Below are 20,905 nucleotides of genomic sequence, written 5' to 3' on the forward strand. Positions count from 1 at the left end.
TAGGCTTTATTTATTGTGCTTGTTTTGTGGTGAATTAACTTTTATTTAATTATTTCTATTTCTAACAGTGTGACTGTTCTTATTTTCCAATGTACATGTGGATCTTGGCAAATTAGAATAAAATTTGAAAGTTAGTTTAATAATTAATTTTAAAAAAATTAAACCAATATTTTATACAGTTATATATTTTTAACTTTTACTAATAAAAGCCCACAATTCAATTTCACAGAAAATCGTACTACTCCAAATGACACAGACTATTTTTGGTAGAATCATATTATACTATGGGCTGTACTGTCATGGGGAAGACTGCTGACTTGACAGTTGTAAAGCAGACAGTCAATGACACATTCCACAGAAAGGGTAAGAAACCTTTATGGGCAGCCTTTTTCTTTTTCTCATACATACAAGATTACAAAAGCTTAATATCCATGACCTCAAGGTCACAGTACCAGCATTGATCAGAAGACACATTACTTGTATATACATAACCAATAAGAAATCAATTAGTCAGTAGACAGCTCTTGAAACTTAATATTCAATCATCTTATGGGTAGCATTTCATAGAGCATTTCTGCATACAAGCAGACTTAAATAAAGTATCCACCCTATGAGATGGCTAGTTAGGTTAGAAATTTTTGCTGGTTGCACTTAAGCATTATTTGCTTATGCAAAAAAGTTTTTATACTGGGACACACAACCATAATATATGGTTTGTTACCTTTGTTTACTTAGGTGCAGTGCAGACAGACAGTCTGCAGCAAGTACATAATAAACTCAGACAGACTTGACTTCAGCTCCACCCACAAGCAATTTTCTATTCAGCTTTTAACAGCGGCAAGCACGGCGAAAGAAAACTGACAGCACAGTAAAATATTTTTTCTTTCTGTATAACATGCTGCCTTCCTAGTACATCGGAATATCTGACGGGGAACTTAAAGAGTATTCCAGTTAAACATGACACTGCTTTGTCAGTATCATATAAGACCTCAATCTTTTCCAAATTGACTTCTCACAAAAACTCGCCCCAAGCATAGCGGCAGAAAGCAATTTAGTCTGATCAATTCATAATTCGGACTTTGGATTCTACTCTTGGAATCACATTCAAAACTTTGAGACTTTAATCTGCCAAGTCTAAGATAAAATATTAAGGCGTGGGCAAGACACTGGCATCAAGTTGCTGTCACCAAACCAATAAAACTTCACATTGTACTGTTCCAGCAGGCCAAGTGTCGAACTAAGTGGAAGGGGCAAAGTGGGGTCCTGATCAGGACAAGGGAAAGGATTGTTGTACTTAGTGACTTTTCAAACCCATCAAGCAACTTTTTTATTTATTTATTTTCAAAAATGCAACAAGCAAAAAATCTCACAAGACTTTGGTGACAGCATGTGAAAGCACCAGTTGCTCTGCAGGACCAGTTTATTAGCACAGCACATTTCAGTGACACGGCAGTTCAAAGTGCTTTACACCATAAACACTTAATACAACAACCAATTATGAAATATTACATTTTGTCAAAATGCCAATATCAAAATCATCAAGAAAATACACATCAAATATATTTATCAATGTTCCAGTTATTATGAATGAAATACATCTCTAAACAAGTGATTTTTTTAGCCTTGAATTAAAAAACAAACAAACTCAGTATTTGAGCTGCTTTGCAATTTTCAGGAAGTTTGTTCCAGATTAGAGGAGCATAAAAACTGAATGTTGCTTCTCCGTGTTTGTCTTGTTGCAAACCTCGCCTGCAGTCAGAGCAGAGAGGAGTCCCATTCTACTCTGTGTCCACGTTGTAAATGAATCCCACATGCTAATGCTGCGACACCAATGTTTGACAGCAACTTAAAAGGGTCAGTAAAACTACTCTACCAGCAAAGTAGTAAGCCTCCCTGACACATTGTTGCAAAGTTGAACAACAAGCAGTGAAAATGCAAGCTTCAATTAGAATCATTTGATTATTTATCTTCCTAATGTGATCCTTTCCAGGCAGGAAAAAAAACAGCAAATCTTGTTAAGTCTTAATTAGGTTCCTATGTAAACATTCACTTGTAAACATTACCAAAAGGTTTAAATTCATATGATTTGTTTAGGAATTCATTAAACAGATTTCTTTTTTCATCCATATATTTTTAAAGCTCTTGAATTCAATAAATTAAGTAGAGAACCTCAGTGAAATGTTAGAGCTGTTGGCCAGACTGCAAGAGCTTTTAGCACTTTTTTCTGCTGGAAACATAATATCCAACACCAGCGTTGTCAGTTATGGCTGCTAAATCATTCTTACCTCATGCGATAGTGCAACTTGATACCGCTGTCCTCTTTGATGTTGAACTCGTGGCTTGGAGAGTACCAGGTGCCAGTTGAATCATTGTAAAGGGCAAACAAATTATGGCACAATGGAGAAATAGCTAAGAAAGAAGAGAGAAGTAAAAGATCAACACTAACTGCTTAAATTATTAACTAAGAAAGAAAGAGCACCTACATGGCACAGATCAATAAGCCTATAAAGCAAGATAAACTAATTAATCAATACACAAATTCACAAAGTCTTACAAATCATTCTTATTTGTATCAAGTGTTCTCTCACTTAGATATATATATTTTTAAGATTTTTCTTAAGCATATTTTTAAGCACAAAGAAACCCAATTCAGTTATATTTTCTTTTTTTATATTTTCAATCTTGATTTTCTATGACATGTTCAGAATCCGGTTTTATTTATTAATTGAATGACTGTACTTATATTTCAAAAGGCAATAAATTTAAATGAAGTGAACAATAGAAAAATACAAGCAAAAGGTAAACAGACTTTACCAAACAGCACAACCATTTATGAGCTGTTGGAAGATGTTCAGAATATCCGACTGTAAATTAGGCATTGGCCAGTATGAAAATTTCATAGTATGATAACATTCAGTAAAATTAACCCACTAAATTTTATATTAGTTTTTAGGTGCATAATTAAAAGAATGTTAACTCTTGACATTTTGTTCCTAAAAAGGTAACACAGTGGAACAGAACTATATTATCTGGTTATTTAGTCTGGCTATCTGCTCAGGTAACAAGCCTCCTGTCAACTCTAGTTACTTCAATGTCTGATTACCGGATTTTTCTAAAGGACTATAAGCCACTACTTTTTTCCCACGCTTTGAACCATGCGGCTTACAGCCCAGTGCAGCTTTTCTGTGGATTTTTCTTCAACCCCAGGGGACTCTTTAGCAGGAAGTGAATCATTGGAAGTCAAAATTGGAAATCAAAGAAGAAAGTGGTGATTTTCATTTAGAACAAGCACATGCTAGCAGCAGGCACGAAATGTTTTCAAACTCATACCCCCTCATCAAGGAAGCAACATGAAGAAGTTCATATGATGCAGCTTTTAAGTTGAAGGCTATCGATCTGGCAGTATAGCAGATTTATTAAGAATTATAAATAACTATTTTTCCGGGAACGGTTTGCCGTTCTCGGAAAACCGAGAGCGGCGGAGATACCAGCGGCTTATGGCCTGGTGTGGCTTACATATGTACGTTTCCAGGTTTCTTTAAAAACTTTGTCAGTGCAGCTTATAGTGAGGTGCGCTCTATAATCTGGAAAATATGGTACTCAGGATAAAGATTGTTGAAAAGATTTGGGTTTGAAACCTCAACTTAAACTCAACTTAAGTCACTTTTAATCATTCTTCCAGAAATTCTAAAGAAAATGTTTGTTTTTTTCTTTTTGATCATACCCAAGTAGATAGAAGAACTTGTTTGATTGACTATTACACCTACTAAAAAAAATACAACTTTACTGTATTTCCACAGTGTTGCACGGTTTCTTATCAATTTGTTTTGAAATATGTCAAGTTATGCCTTAAATCTATTTAAACATTATAAATTTTTGCATTAGAATTCGAATTTCAGTCTGAGCTCATATTAAAGCCAAAAACCTATGAAATGTAACATTTCATAAAGGCCTGGTTATGTAAACCTGATGTCGCATCAGTTCTAAAGAGGTAGAACTGAACCAAACAATGGGGATGTTACTTACTGCACTTCTTGGCAGCAGTGACGCACAGCTCCTCAGCTGTGTAAGTTCCTTTGATGTACTCCAGGTGGCGTATTTCTGGGATGTAAAAGTGGATTTCCAGGCCCAAAGTAGAAGCAGGAAGAGAGGAAAATTGGGTCTTCTTATTTTTCCTCATCTTCATACAGAGTTGCCTGCTCAACTCCATCACGAATGAAGCTGTCATTCAGATTCTGAGGACGTGGAGTGAAAAACAAATGATATAAATCAGACACAACATTCAAGGCTAATGTAATGGCTATTCTGCAGCAAGATTCCTGGCTTTAAACTCCGAATTTCTATTTTATGATTGATTGGATATAACAACAAATAGATCCAAATATTAAAGTCATTAGAAACTGATTTACAGTCTTCTCCTGGCTTCTGTTTTCAGTTTTATATCAAGCCTGTCCTGCAGGTTCCTTTCGCTTTATAAGGATGACAACAAAATAAAAATATGTAGTCTGTTGTTTCTTCAATAGAGATCATAATTTTGAATCAAAAATAAAACCAAGAGTTTCACAAGACTGCATCCAGTTATGCTAAAGTACAATCCTTATCCTTCAAAGCACGTCAAAGAATGTGCTTTTTACAAAATAGACACTGAAAATGGGAGGCTGGTCTTGGTTTTGATTAATTTATTAAATCAGGTTGCCAACAAAAATAAATAAACATGTAACAGATTACTATATTTGTACATTCCATTATTGATTTCATCAGTACAATAGGATCTAAAGCCACCCTTTCAATCCAAGAACTCAACTTTGCGGTAAGCTTAGTATGAAGTAAAAGTACTTGGTGTGCAATTTGTACAGCGAGATGACCATCCTTCTATTGAGAAAAAATAAAAGGCAACCAAACAGCACAAAAAAATGTGCAGCGAGACAGTTGGGATAGGACCAAAACTGCATAGCACACATTCTTTCAGCAACAAAAAGACAAAGTCTCAGCAGGGACATTTGCCAGATAGTCCAAAACAAGAAACTAAAAAATTCCAGGTTCTTGTTAACATACTTGTTAGATTTAGTACATTTTATACTTCTAAAATCTGATTCCCCTGCCACCACCGCTCACCTAATTCTACACCCAGTGTCTGTAAATTTCCTATGCAGCACATTACTAAATAAATAACAAGTCAAATTTAGTTATTTAAATATATTAAGTTTGGTTAAAACATTTATCAGGGCTTTTATGATGACACAGCATATAAGAACACCCGCCCACTAAACTCTGAAATACAATAGAAGAATAGAAGAATCAATAGCACCTTACTCAGTAGTAACGTAACTGGAAAAAGGAAGCTTTGGTTCACACGTTTTATCAACTTGTTCTTCCCAACTAAACTAAGTAAACGTCTTAAAAGTCTAAGAAGCTAAAAAAAAAAAGGGAGCATTCTTTGTTCTTTTTCATCACAAACTTCAGACAGTAACTGGCCAGCTCTCATAAGCTGCATGAGAACTGGCCCATCAACCACTACAGATGAATTTCTTCAGAAGAGAATATCTGAATCATCTTCCTCCCAAACAGCAGGTTACTCAACCTGTTACAATATATCACTTCTCCCTTTACCATGTAAATGAACACCAAATACAATGGCTTCAAAAGAGCAAGAGTTGTCAAGTTACTTCACGGTTATGAGCTTTGGTATACAGAGCATTACAATTACTGATTTCATTTTTCCTACTAAAATAACAGGAAACAAAGTTCAGTCTCTACTAAGCTATAGACAGAAAATGACACATGAAAGTTTTTATATGTTGGAAAGAGGTCAGTCAAAACACAGCAACAATTCATTCTATATTCTTGTTGGAAATGTTGACAGTATTTTTGAAATCAACTTACAGGAACTACTAGTACTACCAGGTAATATGTGCAAAGTGGTCTGGAATTGCCTCTTCTCCTTATTAGGCACAGACCTGTTGCCAGGATGTACCAAGATTTTAAAAAGTTACAGTCCCAAAATTGCTAAACCATAATCTCATAATGTTTCTAAAGTTCATGGCAGAGAAAACGGTAGGCAGTAAATTCTCTGGCAGGATGGAGCACAATGTAAAGTCAATCGTGTTCCTGCATACTCAAGACCAGCTACAATCAACCACACTTTTCATTTGTTGGGTAATATTTACATTTACTCAGAAGATCAACCATCATTGCGTGAAAACTAATGGTACACCACATTTTAAAATGTAATGGTTTTGAGTTGGTCACAATCGACGTCTCTTATTCACAGAGTGAATTTATATTTCTGCTTTAATATTTGAAAATTACTTCCAAATTTTATAGTTTATCAAAATGAGTATAACTACAAATAAATATTATACCAATAGCTGTAGTATTCAATATGTTACATTATTTTGATAGTAACAGGTATATTTGTTGCCACTTGTTTATGTGTTAAAAAACAATTAGATACAATCACACATTTTCAGGCTCAACGATTACAGACAATTGTGGCTACTTGTTTGCAACTTCAATTAGCCAAATACAAAGTTGATTACCCACTACCTAAATACAGCACTGCTTTAAAAAAGCTTAATTGGCTTAAATTGAAGTTAAATCTAATTTACTACAAGCTTAGGACTATGAGGATAGATACTGCAAACAAAACGAAGTTTTAGTGTAGTGCTGGTTAAGTAAATACTGATACTAAACACATGACTAAGCCCTTCTAAACTTCTAGCTAATGGTAACACTTCTCTCTGACTAGCAGTGTTGTAGATACTACACTAAATAAAACAGCTGTTCTAGCTATATTCAGAAAAGATCATAATTTGTTCATTTTTCTTTAATTCAGCTCTTAATTGTGCTTTTCTTGCTGTCTGAGCCTGACAGGAAAAAAAACATGAAACCACACAGTTTTTTATATTTTAATGAAATTTTATAGAAAAACATTACACAAGAAGGGAAAATAATCAACTATACTTCATGCATTCCTACTGAAGAATACCTAATACACTATGTATAATTTTCTCCAGTTGATCAGTAATGTTGTTATTGTGCAGTTACAACCTCACAAAAAAAGAAAGGAATAAAAAGTGAGATTTTTAGCAGCTGCCCTGTTTTAACCCTCCCCTGCTCAATGATATGTCTGGATGATGTATATGCAGTCATTGGAGGCAACAACCAGATCAGAGGACAACGCTCATCTGAACTACAGCGGCTCTGCCTGCCAACAATGCAAACTGCTGCAAACGCTAAAACGCTCCATCACCTGCAGTGCTGTTTGCTGAAGCCACTTACGTGAGCTAAAATTAGCACTTGGATGTGCAGCACAACCAATATGCAAGCAGGCAGGAACCATCGGTTTTAATCAACAGAACAGGTCTAGGGGTGCTGGACTCAGCTGGTAGAGCACACGCACCATGTCCAGAGGCTATAGTTCTCAATGTGGTTGTCAAAGGTTCAAATCCTGGTTTCTGGCCATTTGATGCATGTTTTCCCCTCAATTTCCCCGTCAAAATTTGTTAAGAGTGCTGTTATACTTTGTGGTGTTAAAGGCATCAAAGAGAAATCTGAATCAGCTAAAATCAGTATCAGCAGATCAAAGCCTTACAAAAATAAAAGGGACCATCCTTCAACAACCCTGCTGTGAAGCCACAGCTTGTGTGAGGCGCTATATAGATCTGTTGCTTTGCAGATTTTGCAGTGATCTGATACAAAGGCCTTGACAGTGCCAACACAGGGAAATGCAACTGGCATAAGGGTTATAAACAGCTTTTATTTTGCGTACAAGTGGGAAAATAACTAAATACAAGATTGACATCTAAGTATTGACTTTTTTGCCAATACTTCACCTTCTATTATGACAAGATTGCTGACCAGGAAAGCTGTCAATTTACCATTTGTTCAAACACTTTATAAGCCATTTCCTGGCATTCACAGAGATAAGTCACCATAGTAAACCGCAAATACTTCATACCCCCTCTAAAAATGCTTATAATCACCTATTTTAACAGTTCAAACACCAAGTATATCTTAATATGCAATGACATTGACAGTGGAAACCATCTTGAGACTGTCGCAGTAGCTAGCTTCCATAGTCTTCCTAATCTCCACTCTTAGGGGTACAGCTAATCAGCACCAAGGAAAATGAATGGTGCTCCTACATACTGTATCAAGTAGCTTTGTGCCAAAAGACTTCAGCTTTTTAAGCTTCATTTTCTTGTGCATATTTTAGATATTATCTAAGAAATTTTCTGAACAGCAAATAGACATGGGCCCATTGAAAGTAAAGGACCTCCATCTTGACTAATGTGTGACACACATCTGTCTGCTAGTAGGCTTTTAGCAGAACATGACTAACTCAGAGTTTACATCTCACAGTTGATTGCCGTGCAGTTATTCATCAGAGAGGCTGGAAGAATTAATTGTTGCAGTCAGAGATCTGGGGGATTTGTACTCAAACTGTTGACCCCACAACACCAGCTCAAGTGACAAAATGCAGAATCTGAAAAAGTTGAATTGATACTTTCTATCTTTTGCAAATGTTTCTACAAATGTCCCTTCAAAAAAGATACAAAATGCTGCCTGAGCTGTCTAACTGGCTTCCAAATACCAAATAGTGGAGGGTAGTTTTGTTCTTTTAATGGACGTGTACAAATGAAAAATTCTCTCTTTTGTGCAATACTAGTAGACTGTAAGGTCTAAGGATATTACCACCACTGACTGAACAGTAGAGTTGCCCAAATATATACTAATTAAACGAAAAACACATAAGGTGTAAATTAACACACCTTGTTGTTCGGTGGATAAACCTAAAAAGCTTATATAAATATGATTATAAGCCAGAAATACCAATTCTTAAAACGTGTAATACTTTAGGATCAATAAGCTTGACACAGCAACTTCCTGTTAAATGTCCCCAATATCAACATAAACTTAGATTGAGGCTTGGAATAGAACACAGGTGAGAACAAGACCAGACCTTTTAGTGTTTCCCTGGCACTGAAAATGAAAAGTGAAGCCATTTTTGGATAAAAATTCCACACATTGAGAACTGGGCAAATAATAGTGTGGAGATTTGCAAAGTCACTTGCTGCCCATACACATCATTTTTGCTAACCTATTAGGACTGTAATTAGTACAAGGAATGTATTAGGACAAACTACAAGAGAAAATAAAGCAGTGAAAAAATTTAAAATGTTAAAATTAAAAAGCACAGGCTGATTGTTGTGATACAGGAAAGAGGAAAATGTACTCCTTTTAGATTGTAGTAGATTCATTACTGATTACAATGTTCAACAATAATAGAACTCTTTTAGTCATTTCCCCCAGTTTTATGCAACCCAGTACATCAGTTGTTATATTATGAAACCAGAAACACAGCAAGCATCTTTCTGAACAAATAAAATCCATGTCATACATCAAGCAAGAAAAAGTGATATTTTACTAACAAAATATCAATCGCTCCCCACAGCTCCTATGCCTTGGTAAATGTTCCTTTAAAGCATTTTATCAATTCAATGTATATAAACCACAACCAATGGTCTTTTCAGTGTACTAAAAACGAGAAAGTTTCATTCAAATCAAATCACATTTTAGATACTCCAATTCATTCTATCATATTCAAATTAAATCCATTAGTTCTGCATCAGTCCAAACATACTGCAGTTTTATCTGAACAGATTTAATACCTTCTGCTAATTAGTAAAGCCATGCAACTGTCAATCATCCCTAGTGTAAAAACAGCAATAAAAAGCATACATTAAACAAAGTTCTCACAGGTCTCGATGCCACTGTGAAAACAGCTTAAGTTGATGACAACTATGTTAATTCAAGTCCAAAAAAATGGACTTGAATTATAATGAAAAGGCTTGAAATAGAGTGATATAAAAATCCAACTAAAATATTAAAGCATTGCAACAGTTGTAAAATTACTGGGGCTGTGTGCCACGTTATTTTATGATACCCAGCAATTTATTGTTTTACAATGTTGTGCTGATTGCTTTCCTGTCTTTGTACTGTGGCCATAGGTGTCTTGAAAGGCCTGCATAAATAAAACATAAACATGTAAGCAATGTATTTCTGTAATTTCCATATAATTTATCTACATTTTATATTTGTGTGTAAAAATCAAATCAGAATAAAGTATTTGTTAAGGTTCATTTTAAGTCTACTTGGTGAATATCAGTGAAAAAATTTAATTGAATTAAATTTCATTTTTTAAACATACTATCTGTATGTTTAAGGGTACAACTTATGTTGTAAGCTTGCATGTTAGAAACATCAAATAAATTTTTTTTATTTGATTTAAAAACATTAACAATAATAATCACTGTCTTGAAAGATTAACAAAACAAACTATTTTGTTTGAAAATTGTGTTTAAACACTTTTAAATCTTAAAACAACAATGTTCATTTTGAGTTTTCATCAGATTACATGAAAATGTGGAACAAAGTGTCCCACTTGATGAAAGCTGCTAAACCACTGAAATGAAAAAAAAAAAACAGTGGAGAAAATATTTAGCTCAAGCTGTAATATCTTAAATGGCAGGTTTTTTTTAACACATTATGAAAAAAAAGTTCTGTCTGTGTTAATTTTCATTGTTTAATTTCACAACAACTAAAAAAAAGATGACATATTGTTTGCCCAACTAAATAAAAACCAAAGCAATTTTAAAAACTATACAATAAAGGAGACCCATATTTTTACTGACTATTTAGGAATTATATTAAAGTCTAAACAATATCTAAATTGCAAAAACTATATATTCTACACAATGCTGCTTCTTCCCTAGTAATAAGGTTGTCAAACTCCAACTTACAAAACCGCCCACGCTTCACTGACATTTTTGGTCTGGGGTTTTTTTTTGTTTTTTTTTTCACTTTCAGTCAATGTTATATGTCTCAGTTGTAAATGTTTATCAAAATGGAACCAATGTTAAAACTGAAGACAGAAACCGAAAAGATATAATAAACTATTTAAAAGGGATCAAAATGATATTTAATAAGAATTAAATAAAAACAAAAAAATTTTACAGATTAATTTAAATGTCATATCACTGCCTCTTTATTTATAGGATTAGTATAGAGGTAAAGTAAAACCAACACAGCATTTATAACTATATATACGGAAAGTATTACATTCCAGTCACAAAACATCATTTCCATAAGCTGAATTTCTGTGTAGTCATCTCAAAATAAAAAATAAAGTAAAAACATATTTGTATTTTAGACAAGAATGTAATGTAACAATGCACACCAGGGCGAAGTGAATTTTCAACATTTGTTTTCACTTTCAAATTTTATAATTTTACACAACAAAAACCGAACTGTAATAAACCCCGAAATCAATTCTTCACACCTTCTCTGAAATATGGATTGTCATTGAGTTGATCAACATTTGCTGTCTACTAACTACAGATATTCAGGAAAAAAGGTTAACCGTGCATGAAGACGTTATCTGCTTTCAGAGCAGACAGAAAATGGACGGAGTGATCGAAAGTAGATTTGTTAGCTAACCTTAGCTTGTTAGCGTGTTAGATAGCAAGGTTGTAACAAAGCAATAAAGGAGAAAGAGAGATAACGCGTGGGTGTTTTCAACTGACAAAAAGACATCGGCTATTTCCATTGGAAACAAATAAACTGACATTTACTCACCTAAACAGCTTCGCCAGTGTGGCAAGTTACTTCCTTTCGTTTAGTAGTACATTAGTTAAGACGATTCGACGGAGTTTCTGCTTTTCTCAGCGGCTTTCGTGTGTCCGTTTTCATCGGTTTGATTCGAAAACCTGCTTCCAATATATTTCCGTATCCAGACAGATGAATATCGAAGGTTGTTTTAATATTGGGTAGTCAATTGAAGACTCACAAACGTTCTTCGCCGACTGCTATCCCTTCCTGACAACTAACAACCCTTTCCCGAAAGTTACGCAGTAACTGGCCGTAAAACTGCGCTGCTGATTGGCTAATACACCCGAGAAACACGGTGACGACATTAACCCTTTATACAGAGAAACTCGTTGAAAACCTTGATTTTTAAAGCTTTTTGCACTTTTTAACAACAACCAGTGTTCAGTCGGCTGTTTACAAAAACATAAATTAATAATGATAAATAATAATAATAATAAAAAAAAACATTGAGTATATGCAGTAAAGTAGCTTTACAGATGAACATTCTGGCTTTACTAAACATATCCTATACTAATTGCAAATACTGTAGATTTTACATTCTGACCTTTATAGATTAAAACAAGGGGGAGTTAATATGATTTTTTTTTAATAGTCAGGCTGTTTCCTTGGGCAGCCAACCTGCAGTTGGCTCTTTAACCAGACATGATTTTTAAACCTCCCCAGTTTTAAGACAGTTTTAACCATGGGCAGAGCGCTTTGAGATAAGAAATCTTTCCAAAGGACTGAATTAGTTCCTCTTCTAAGCAGTGAAAACTGCATCATACTTTTTTACATCCAGTTGTCTTGCAGTGTGCAGCAACATGTAGATTAGGGTAAGTGTTGTGATACTTTGATTAATAAAACCGATGTATACGCTGTTTTTTGCATTTTCATTATTTTCTTGCAAATAGTCTTCTGTGCAAAAATATACATATATTGAACATTTATTAATTATCCTTCTCAGTTTATTTCTGAGATTGTAATTTTTAATAAAGTACAATATTTTTTTTCTTACATTGTAAAGTTGCTTTTACTGTAAAGTTTCTTATTCCTATTTTTCAGTCTTAGTTTGAATATGCATGCTTCCATTTACCTTTAACTTGCTGCTGGTCCACTGGAATTTATGTACTGTGTGACAAATGAAGGATATTTCTATTCTATTCTATTCTATTCTAACCATGGCACTTTGGCTTCAGTAAGAGAAACCTTCGGATGCCTTGATACCCCGCACACCATTAATTCCAACTTTATTTGATAACTTGATTCAAATCTGTTTGATTTTTTCTGGCCATGCCATTTAACTTTGCCTGGTGACAAAAATGCATCAGCATCATTTCGAAAGATTACTTCACCTACATCTGATGGAATTACTTCCAGAAAGTAAAACTTTTTGGAAACATTTTAATGTTCAAACATGTTAATCGCCACTTGTGCACTTACTATAATAACTTTCATTTGCTTTGCTCCTTCACTTGACATTCAGCCCCATATCATCAATCTCTTTGGGAACCTGCTAGTTTCCTCAGGTGGCCATAAGTGCTGGAAGAACAGAGGGGCAACTAAATATATTTGAATAATGTCAAAAAGTTCAGTTTGAACTGTGAGCTCGAGAACAAAACTTTTACTTTAGACTTTAGTATTAATAAAGTTCCCCAGTCTGATCTTTGTGCAAATCAATAATAGTAATTTTCCAGGTGATGTAAAGAATTACCATATCTTATAACTAACAAGTTGAATAAATAAAAAAAAATCACTACAATGGACTTTTACACACAAAAAAAATAGTGTACTGAGGGGTTGTTAATCATCTTTGCCATTCCATGGGTGAGAAATTATTAAGGAAGCTCTTCCAGGGCCTTTGCCTTAGGAATTTAAAACATATCTTTGATTATGTTAGATGTCACAAGGTAACATCCTATTCATTGATTGCATTTGTAAAACTTTAAATATAAATACCACAAATTCCTGTAAATTTGGCAAGTCAGAAACTATATCCAAAATCTGGTTAAACACACTTGTTTTCCTCTTTATTTTTGCTCGAATGGTAGTAAAAAAATCTTCAGCAATATCTGTCAGAGACAGTGCTGATTCATTATGTCTGTATTCCATTTTCAGGAAGGAAGGTAACAGGAAATATAGAACATTGCCATTAATGAGTCACAGAGGTATAAAAATGAAGATTGGTTCCCTTTCAAAAACCCAGCAAGTCAAATTTATGTGTGATATCACAAAAAGTGAAAATAAAGAATTAGAACAAATAAAAAACAAGAAAATTATAAGTTCTTTACTGTGATGAGTTTGACATATCTATTCCTACAAGTTTTTTCAATTCTTTTTCTAGCAAAAAATAAGTTGTCAGATTAATTAATGATACAAGATGAGTTTGTATCTGCTAGTTGTCTTAATCTTGTGACAGACTTATTTCCTTGTACATGTGTATGGCTTCTCGTAGTCAGCTGGATAAGCTGCAGCCCAACAACTTCCTTGTTAATGTCATAAAAATGAAACAAAAGTGTCAGCTGTGTCCTGTTTCCTGGTTAGATGGATTTCCATCTAACCATCTAACCAAAGTAGCACAAACATCATTCTGTAGCTTAAGAGCATGTTTCGTAATATCTAAGGGCGGGAATAAAAAGGCTGTTGACCTGTTGAACTACACACTGTCATACATCTTAATTTTAGATTGTGTTAATATCTAGTAATAAAATCAGAATGATCTTTGTGGAGAATTAAACATCTCATTCTGTTCCAGAAATTCTTTATGATATTGTCAAAGTAATCATATCTGTATTTATGATTTCTTTTTTTTTTTTTTTTTACAATTTCTGGCATCATAATCATAAAACTTGATATTTTGTAGGGATTTTACATAAAAGACTAAGTAGAGCACAACTGTGAAGTAGATGATGCAGAAAAATGACGTGGTCCTTCACTGTACTTATTAGTCGTAGAATTATATTTACAAAAACCTTTTAAAACTATCTATCATTTTCTTTCCTTTGTTTTGCAATTATGCACTACGTTAAGTGGGTCATTAAAATTTCAATAAAATACATTTGCTTGTAATATTTGGGGTGAAAAGTTGACAATATGGGGGAAAATAAGAATTTGGCCAGAATAAATGAGGTTGAATTTGGACAATTTGTTATATGTTTGCATTGTCTTTCCCCTCCCCCTTTTAGTCAAAGTGGAACAGTTTACCAGATGACATCACTGCAGTAGATAACTTTGTGTGAGTCATCTGGTGTCCCCTTCCAGCAACATGTAGGGAATGCACAAGTGGTAAATGAACAATCTACTTGTCTTCCTGCATCGATAGAACAAGGTCCTGAAAGTTCCTCATAAGATAACAGAAGACCAGTTTGTGTCAGAGAGGGACTGCCCACATCCCACAACACAGCAGTAACTCGTTGCTTTGTACAAAAGGAAATGTAAAGAAGAAAATTCCCCTCAAACTGATCCTGGACACTAATGACAAAGTAACTTTTAGAAGCTAATAGTACTGTAGTGTATCATTATTCAGTGCATGTGTGGTGGCTTTCTTTTTGGAGATAATAACTTACTTAAGTGTGAAATTCACTTGACTTTTAGATTTAGCTGTCAAAAAATGTCCTCCACCGCAAAGTGTCATGTTACTACATGACTATGAGTAAGAAAAACATGCGGCTAGAAGCACGATTAGCTGATTGGGGTTAGTGTGAGAAAAAAACCAAAACATATATCATGACTCCTGAGGGGATTTCCACAACTTATCAACACTGTGTACCCTTTCAGTAAAAAAAACACAACTAATGACAGGTGCAGAGTAACCTTCAGATCACAAACATGACTCAGATGAGTTTTAAAAAATATTTTCCAGCCCTAAAATTTATAGAAAAATATCCTATGGTTTGATAATTCTGACATACTGACGTGTACAAATGTATTGGCCATGCCACAAACATAGGCACATTGATTGTAAATAGTGATTTATACAGAAAAAAAATATTAAATTATTTTGTTTTGAAATTTTGCAGAAGTGTGTAAAATTATTGTTGAATGGTGATAGAGAAAATCATTTTTACTTGTTTTTATAATAAAACTAGGTTTTTCACATTTTTGATCAGATAAATATTGATCTATTAATCAACACTGCAAACATTTGTTTTCAAAGATTTTATAGATGTTAAAGACAAATCAGTGCAACATAATTAAACACGAAGAAATGCGATGAATCTGTGGCTCCCCCTGTTGACAGCAATGCAGAACACATGTTCAGAGCCTGGTTAGGGCAGAGCCCTATGACCACCATTGTTTTGTTTTTTATTCCTGCAAACTTATATATATATATATATATATATATATATATATATATATATATATATATATATATATATATATATATATATATATATATATATATATATATATATATATATATATATATATATATACTCACACACACACACACACACGTGTGTGTGTGAGTGCGTGCAGGGGTGTGTGGGCGTGTGTGTGTGTGTATACATGTATATATATAAAATCCCTGCTAGATGAAATCATACTTTATGTTAAAGCCTGAATGATATTTTGCTTTTTGGACATTTAATAAATGATCTATGGATGTGATGCTAATGATATTTGTATGTTTATTTCTAGGAGACATCAGTGTTGCTCCAAAGTTGATAACTCTTGAGAAGATAATTATTGCTCAAATGTACGGTGATCACTTTGCAATGAAGAGTATGAAGACAATGACAAAGCCACATCTCCATCCTAGCCCTTAACCTCAAGCACATGAGTTGTAACAACAGCAACTTTAACATATGTTTATAGTTTGCAAGTATGTGCAATACTTTGCTTCAACTGTGTTTTAATTCTATGGCTAACATAAAAAGTCCCACTGTTTGCACGTGCAAACTTGAATTGTTTACTTACTTTACTCTGGTACAGTTGGTTGCTCTGATTGTGTGAGAAATTTTTGAATGAATAATTCTTCATTTTTCAATGAGATTATTTATGATCTGACAGAAAACATAAAATTAAAATAAAATTGTGAATAAAGACACAAAGACTTTCATTGTCCTGTTAAAACTTTTTTTATTGATTTCATACAGAAAGATTTACATATTTACAGCATCTCACCTGCTGATCACTGCACCAGTGTCAAGTTGGCAGCCATCCTTCAGTTATCACAGTACTGTACCTTCGATGGGGACAGCATCAGCACTGTGATAACTGAACCAGGGCAGCCTGTCAAGTCTGGAAGCATCGGTGGCCCCACTCCTTTTGTCATTGCCATGTTAGTCAGCACATTGCACAACAATAACACTGCTTGTTTGTTCCTTTTAATCTGGACCATGAACAACACAAGTAGATGGAATAAAAGCAGATACAAACAACATATTTCAGAAGATAATCAATGGCCCTTAAGCTACACCCAAGTAATAGTGTCAACATATATCCATTCACATCAGAATATTAGAGCATTTCAAAAGTTTTTATTCAAATATTAATATAGAAGTTAATATATAAAATTCATTAACATTAATATATATAAAGAAACACTTTCACTCTCATTTATTTTATATATTTGTACAGCGCAGGACAAATATATAAAATAAATATATAATTTGAAAGTAATCAATAATTTTTAAAGAAAATTAAAAAAAATGTTTTCATTAGAACATGTCTTTTTAACATGTTTAAAAATATATGTATTCATCTTTATTTTCCTTTATTATGCCACTGCGAATATGTACTACTTTTTTCTCTTTATTCTTGTGTGTGTAAAATAAACTTGCCATGCCTAAAATAGTTGTTATCCTATTTTACCTTTTCTCTTGAGAATTTTCTAACGTAACCCCACGATTTTGAAACACAAACTTGAAAAATATTCCACTAATTATGAGTTCAGGTATCATCCAAGGGCGGGGCTTAGAGTGAACAACAGACATTCGATAAATAGCACTATGAAGGACTGTATATAATGATGTTCCTCATTAATGTTTTCACGTCATGTAAAACTAAAACAGGTAACGTTTCATTTTTGTTCCCCTCCCTACTTCTCCCTACTCTTGCAGGGTCCACAGACAAACTACTGTGTATTATTCATACCAACCACAAGGCTGAGTGACGTCAGACTTGTTATGATTCTCGTCTCGGGCTCCACCCCTTCCTGGCGCGAGACGCCTCTGGAGCAGTCGGCGCGCGGCGCTGGCCCACGTAGCGGCCCCGCCTCCCTTCGTCTTCGGTCCGCCCTCCTGCACTTCATGTAAACAACTCCATTAGCTCCGCAGCACAGGGTTCTGGCCAAAACGCTTCGTGTCAAACGTGGGCAACGAAGCCAACATGTGCAATAACTAAAAGAGAGCGAGGCATTAAGCACACTGTCAGGGTTCGGCACAGCACAACATTCTCACTATCCTCAGTGATGTAGACCGAGACCATGTGATGGAAGCGCGTCCGTGTTGCGTAAACGCTCAATGTAAATAACAGAAGAATAACAGTCTCTTAACAGCCACTGTAAAGCAACCCCTCTATGATACGTGTACTAATAATAAGCAAAGCAGGAGAACTGCCTAGGCTTGTTGCTGCTCTGTATTAAAAAGGAAATAAAGATGTCTAAATATAGGTTTAGCACAGTTGCTTCTTATAACTACACAACAATAACACTATTTTCAACTATTCTAACTAAATGCTAAAGGGCGATTAAATAGGAGTGCAACGCTTGCAGTGAATACTGTGGAGCCAAACGTTAACGCCCAGCATTGCACACACACCCCTTTTTTTTCTGAGCAAAAACAAAACGCATGCGGTTCGATCCAAATATATAAATTTATTCCTAATTACATTCAACTTGCTTTAAATCTGTAGCACTGAAGGAGCAAACTTACCTGTAAGCCACTGGTTTAATTCCCCGTGTTTACATGAATATTTTTAATGACGCAGCAAGACCACACAGAGCAACGTGATTGTCGCCATTTTTTGTTGTTATTGAATTCTTCAAAGCCATGTGACAAAAGAAAAAAGAAAAAAAAAACGTATCAAGATTTTAGAAGAAGCTTCCGATCACAGCGGGAAAAACTCGTTAGAAGAAAAAAAGGTTAATCTTCCGAGTTGTTTGTCTGATGGATTAGTCTGGGTTACTCCACTGACTGACGACTGGAGGCTGTGCGCAATATTTGACAGCTTCGGGACGCTGCCGCCGCCGTATGGCTCGCAACAAGTACTCACTGGATTCCTGCCGTCCGCAAATGACATCCGACTCATGCTTCGGTTTTTTCCCCCCCTTTCTTTGCGCCTCCTGCTTGCAAAGCAACAAAAATAAAAATCTACTGACTTTATATAATAAAATCTCTGATCTTGTGAAGGCTCTGTCAACAAGTGGCAACGTCTAAGAAAAGCTGAGTTTCGGATAGAATCCTTAATTTACTGTCTAATCACAGGTGCATCCTAATAGAATAATGTTGTAAAGACTAAATCATAACACAACGTGTATTTCAATGATTATGGGTTGAAACTAACAAAAAGAAAATAAACAGACTTAGAAAATTAGAAAACATATAAATCATGGCATGCAGAATTAGCAGGAAGATTGCTGACATGACAGCTGTCCTGTTTACAGACACTAACAGGTCCATTTCTACAGTGGCTGACAGAGTGATATAAGAATATCAATGTAAAATTGAGTGGAAGAAAAACATGTCAAAAATGGTACAGCAGGACTGTGAAGCAAAACTATTGTAAGGGTTTGGGAAACCTTCACAAGTGTTCAGAAGCCACCACATAGAACTACAGCTGTGTTCTATGTGGGTCTTGAGACATTGATTCCATCTCCAGTTACTTTTGTATGTCCCAAAAACTCTTGAATGTGCTTTGCTTTATAATTCTCTCAAGGCTGTGCCTATACCTGTTGCCTGTAAATCATTTTAGATGGCAGTTTATCTTTCCACCTCCCATTAATATTCCAGTATCCATCACTCTGAACTACTGGCTGCTTTAGCAATGATCCTTTCCAACTTAGCTTTATTTTTTGGCCTTCTCATTGTGGAGGTTGAATTATAACGGCCGGAAAACTGTCAAGTTAACATTGTTCAACATAAACCCATATTTGAAAGCCATAATAACATTAAAAATCTGTTTTTTATATTCAAGTTTTAAAAGAAAATTAACATTTGGGTTTCATTCCATGTAAACCATAGTCACTAAAATTAGCAGAAAATAACACTCATTATACAAGCTTCATTTTTTAAATTGAATTTCTTAAACTGTGGTGTTCTAACTTACGTCGACAGCCTGGAAATGTAAACTTCTGCAGACAGCAAAAAAGATAATCAAGCATATTCTTTGAAAACCTAAGAAGTATATATGGAAGCACAAAAGCAGTTTAAGATATATCACTAATATAAGTCTCATTGCATTATTTTAAATCTATTTCAATTATAAAATTAAACCAATATAAAGAATTTCAAATTAGTTTATCAAAATCATAAATAAATTCAAAAGTAAACTCATTATTAATTACAATCTGTGTGTAAAGTAAAGGGTTCCCTGCTGGTTTAATGGCCCTAAACAAAAGCTTACATTTTTGCTTCAGGCCAGCTCTGTGTAATGGTGTAATCTGTAATTGGTGAAGCCATTGTGGAAGAAGATGTGTGCATTTATTGGTACCTATTTTCTTGAGGTTTAAGTGGTTTGATAAACTCATCAGTAAGGCCAGCTCTGACCTAGAGTGCCCCATTGATTCACTGCAGTGGTGGGGAGACAGAAGAACTTTAACTAAAATAACATCACTGTTTTACAATGTCTCCCACCCAGTGCATGAAGTCGTGACTGGATTGGAAAGTTCCTTCAGTAACATACCGCTGCATCCTAGGTGTACAAAGGAGCATTATCTTAGATTCTTTCCCTTGGCAGCTTTTAAGACTTTATAACTGTCACTACTCCTAACAAACTCAATACGTGTTTTCATCCTGACTGTTATTTTCACAGTTTTATCATGACAAATAACATTCAAATAACAACACACACGCCCACACACACGCCCCCCACCCATATATATATATATATATATATAGATATACACTTCTCTAATGACTTGCTCTGACAGTTTTTTATTCATAGTTCTATGTATTTCTTACCTTTGTGTGAGTCCTCATGATCAAACTGACCTTTTATTGCTGATATCACTTGTATTTCCCCACGCTGAAGCAGTATTCTAAATTATGTTATTATTGCTAATATATTAATATGACAACAGTAGTAGTACTAT

General features: G+C 34.6%; 1 protein-coding gene across 1 annotated transcript in view; it reads right to left on the reverse strand.

Annotated features, from left to right (window-relative positions):
• jak1 (Janus kinase 1) overlaps positions 1–11,905 on the reverse strand; it is a 33,038-nt gene extending 21,133 nt beyond the window's left edge. Inside the window, exons 1-3 of the mRNA XM_014470555.2 lie at positions 11,641–11,905; positions 4,027–4,235; positions 2,286–2,409 (exon numbers count right to left, since the gene is read on the reverse strand). Coding sequence (XP_014326041.1) covers positions 2,286–2,409; positions 4,027–4,228 — 326 coding nt within the window. The 5' untranslated portion in view covers positions 4,229–4,235; positions 11,641–11,905. The remainder of the gene's footprint in view (positions 1–2,285; positions 2,410–4,026; positions 4,236–11,640) is intronic.
• Positions 11,906–20,905: the final 9,000 nt, after the last annotated feature.

The sequence above is a fragment of the Xiphophorus maculatus genome, chromosome 9 (assembly GCF_002775205.1).
Source record: "Xiphophorus maculatus strain JP 163 A chromosome 9, X_maculatus-5.0-male, whole genome shotgun sequence".
NCBI lineage: Eukaryota > Metazoa > Chordata > Actinopteri > Cyprinodontiformes > Poeciliidae > Xiphophorus > Xiphophorus maculatus.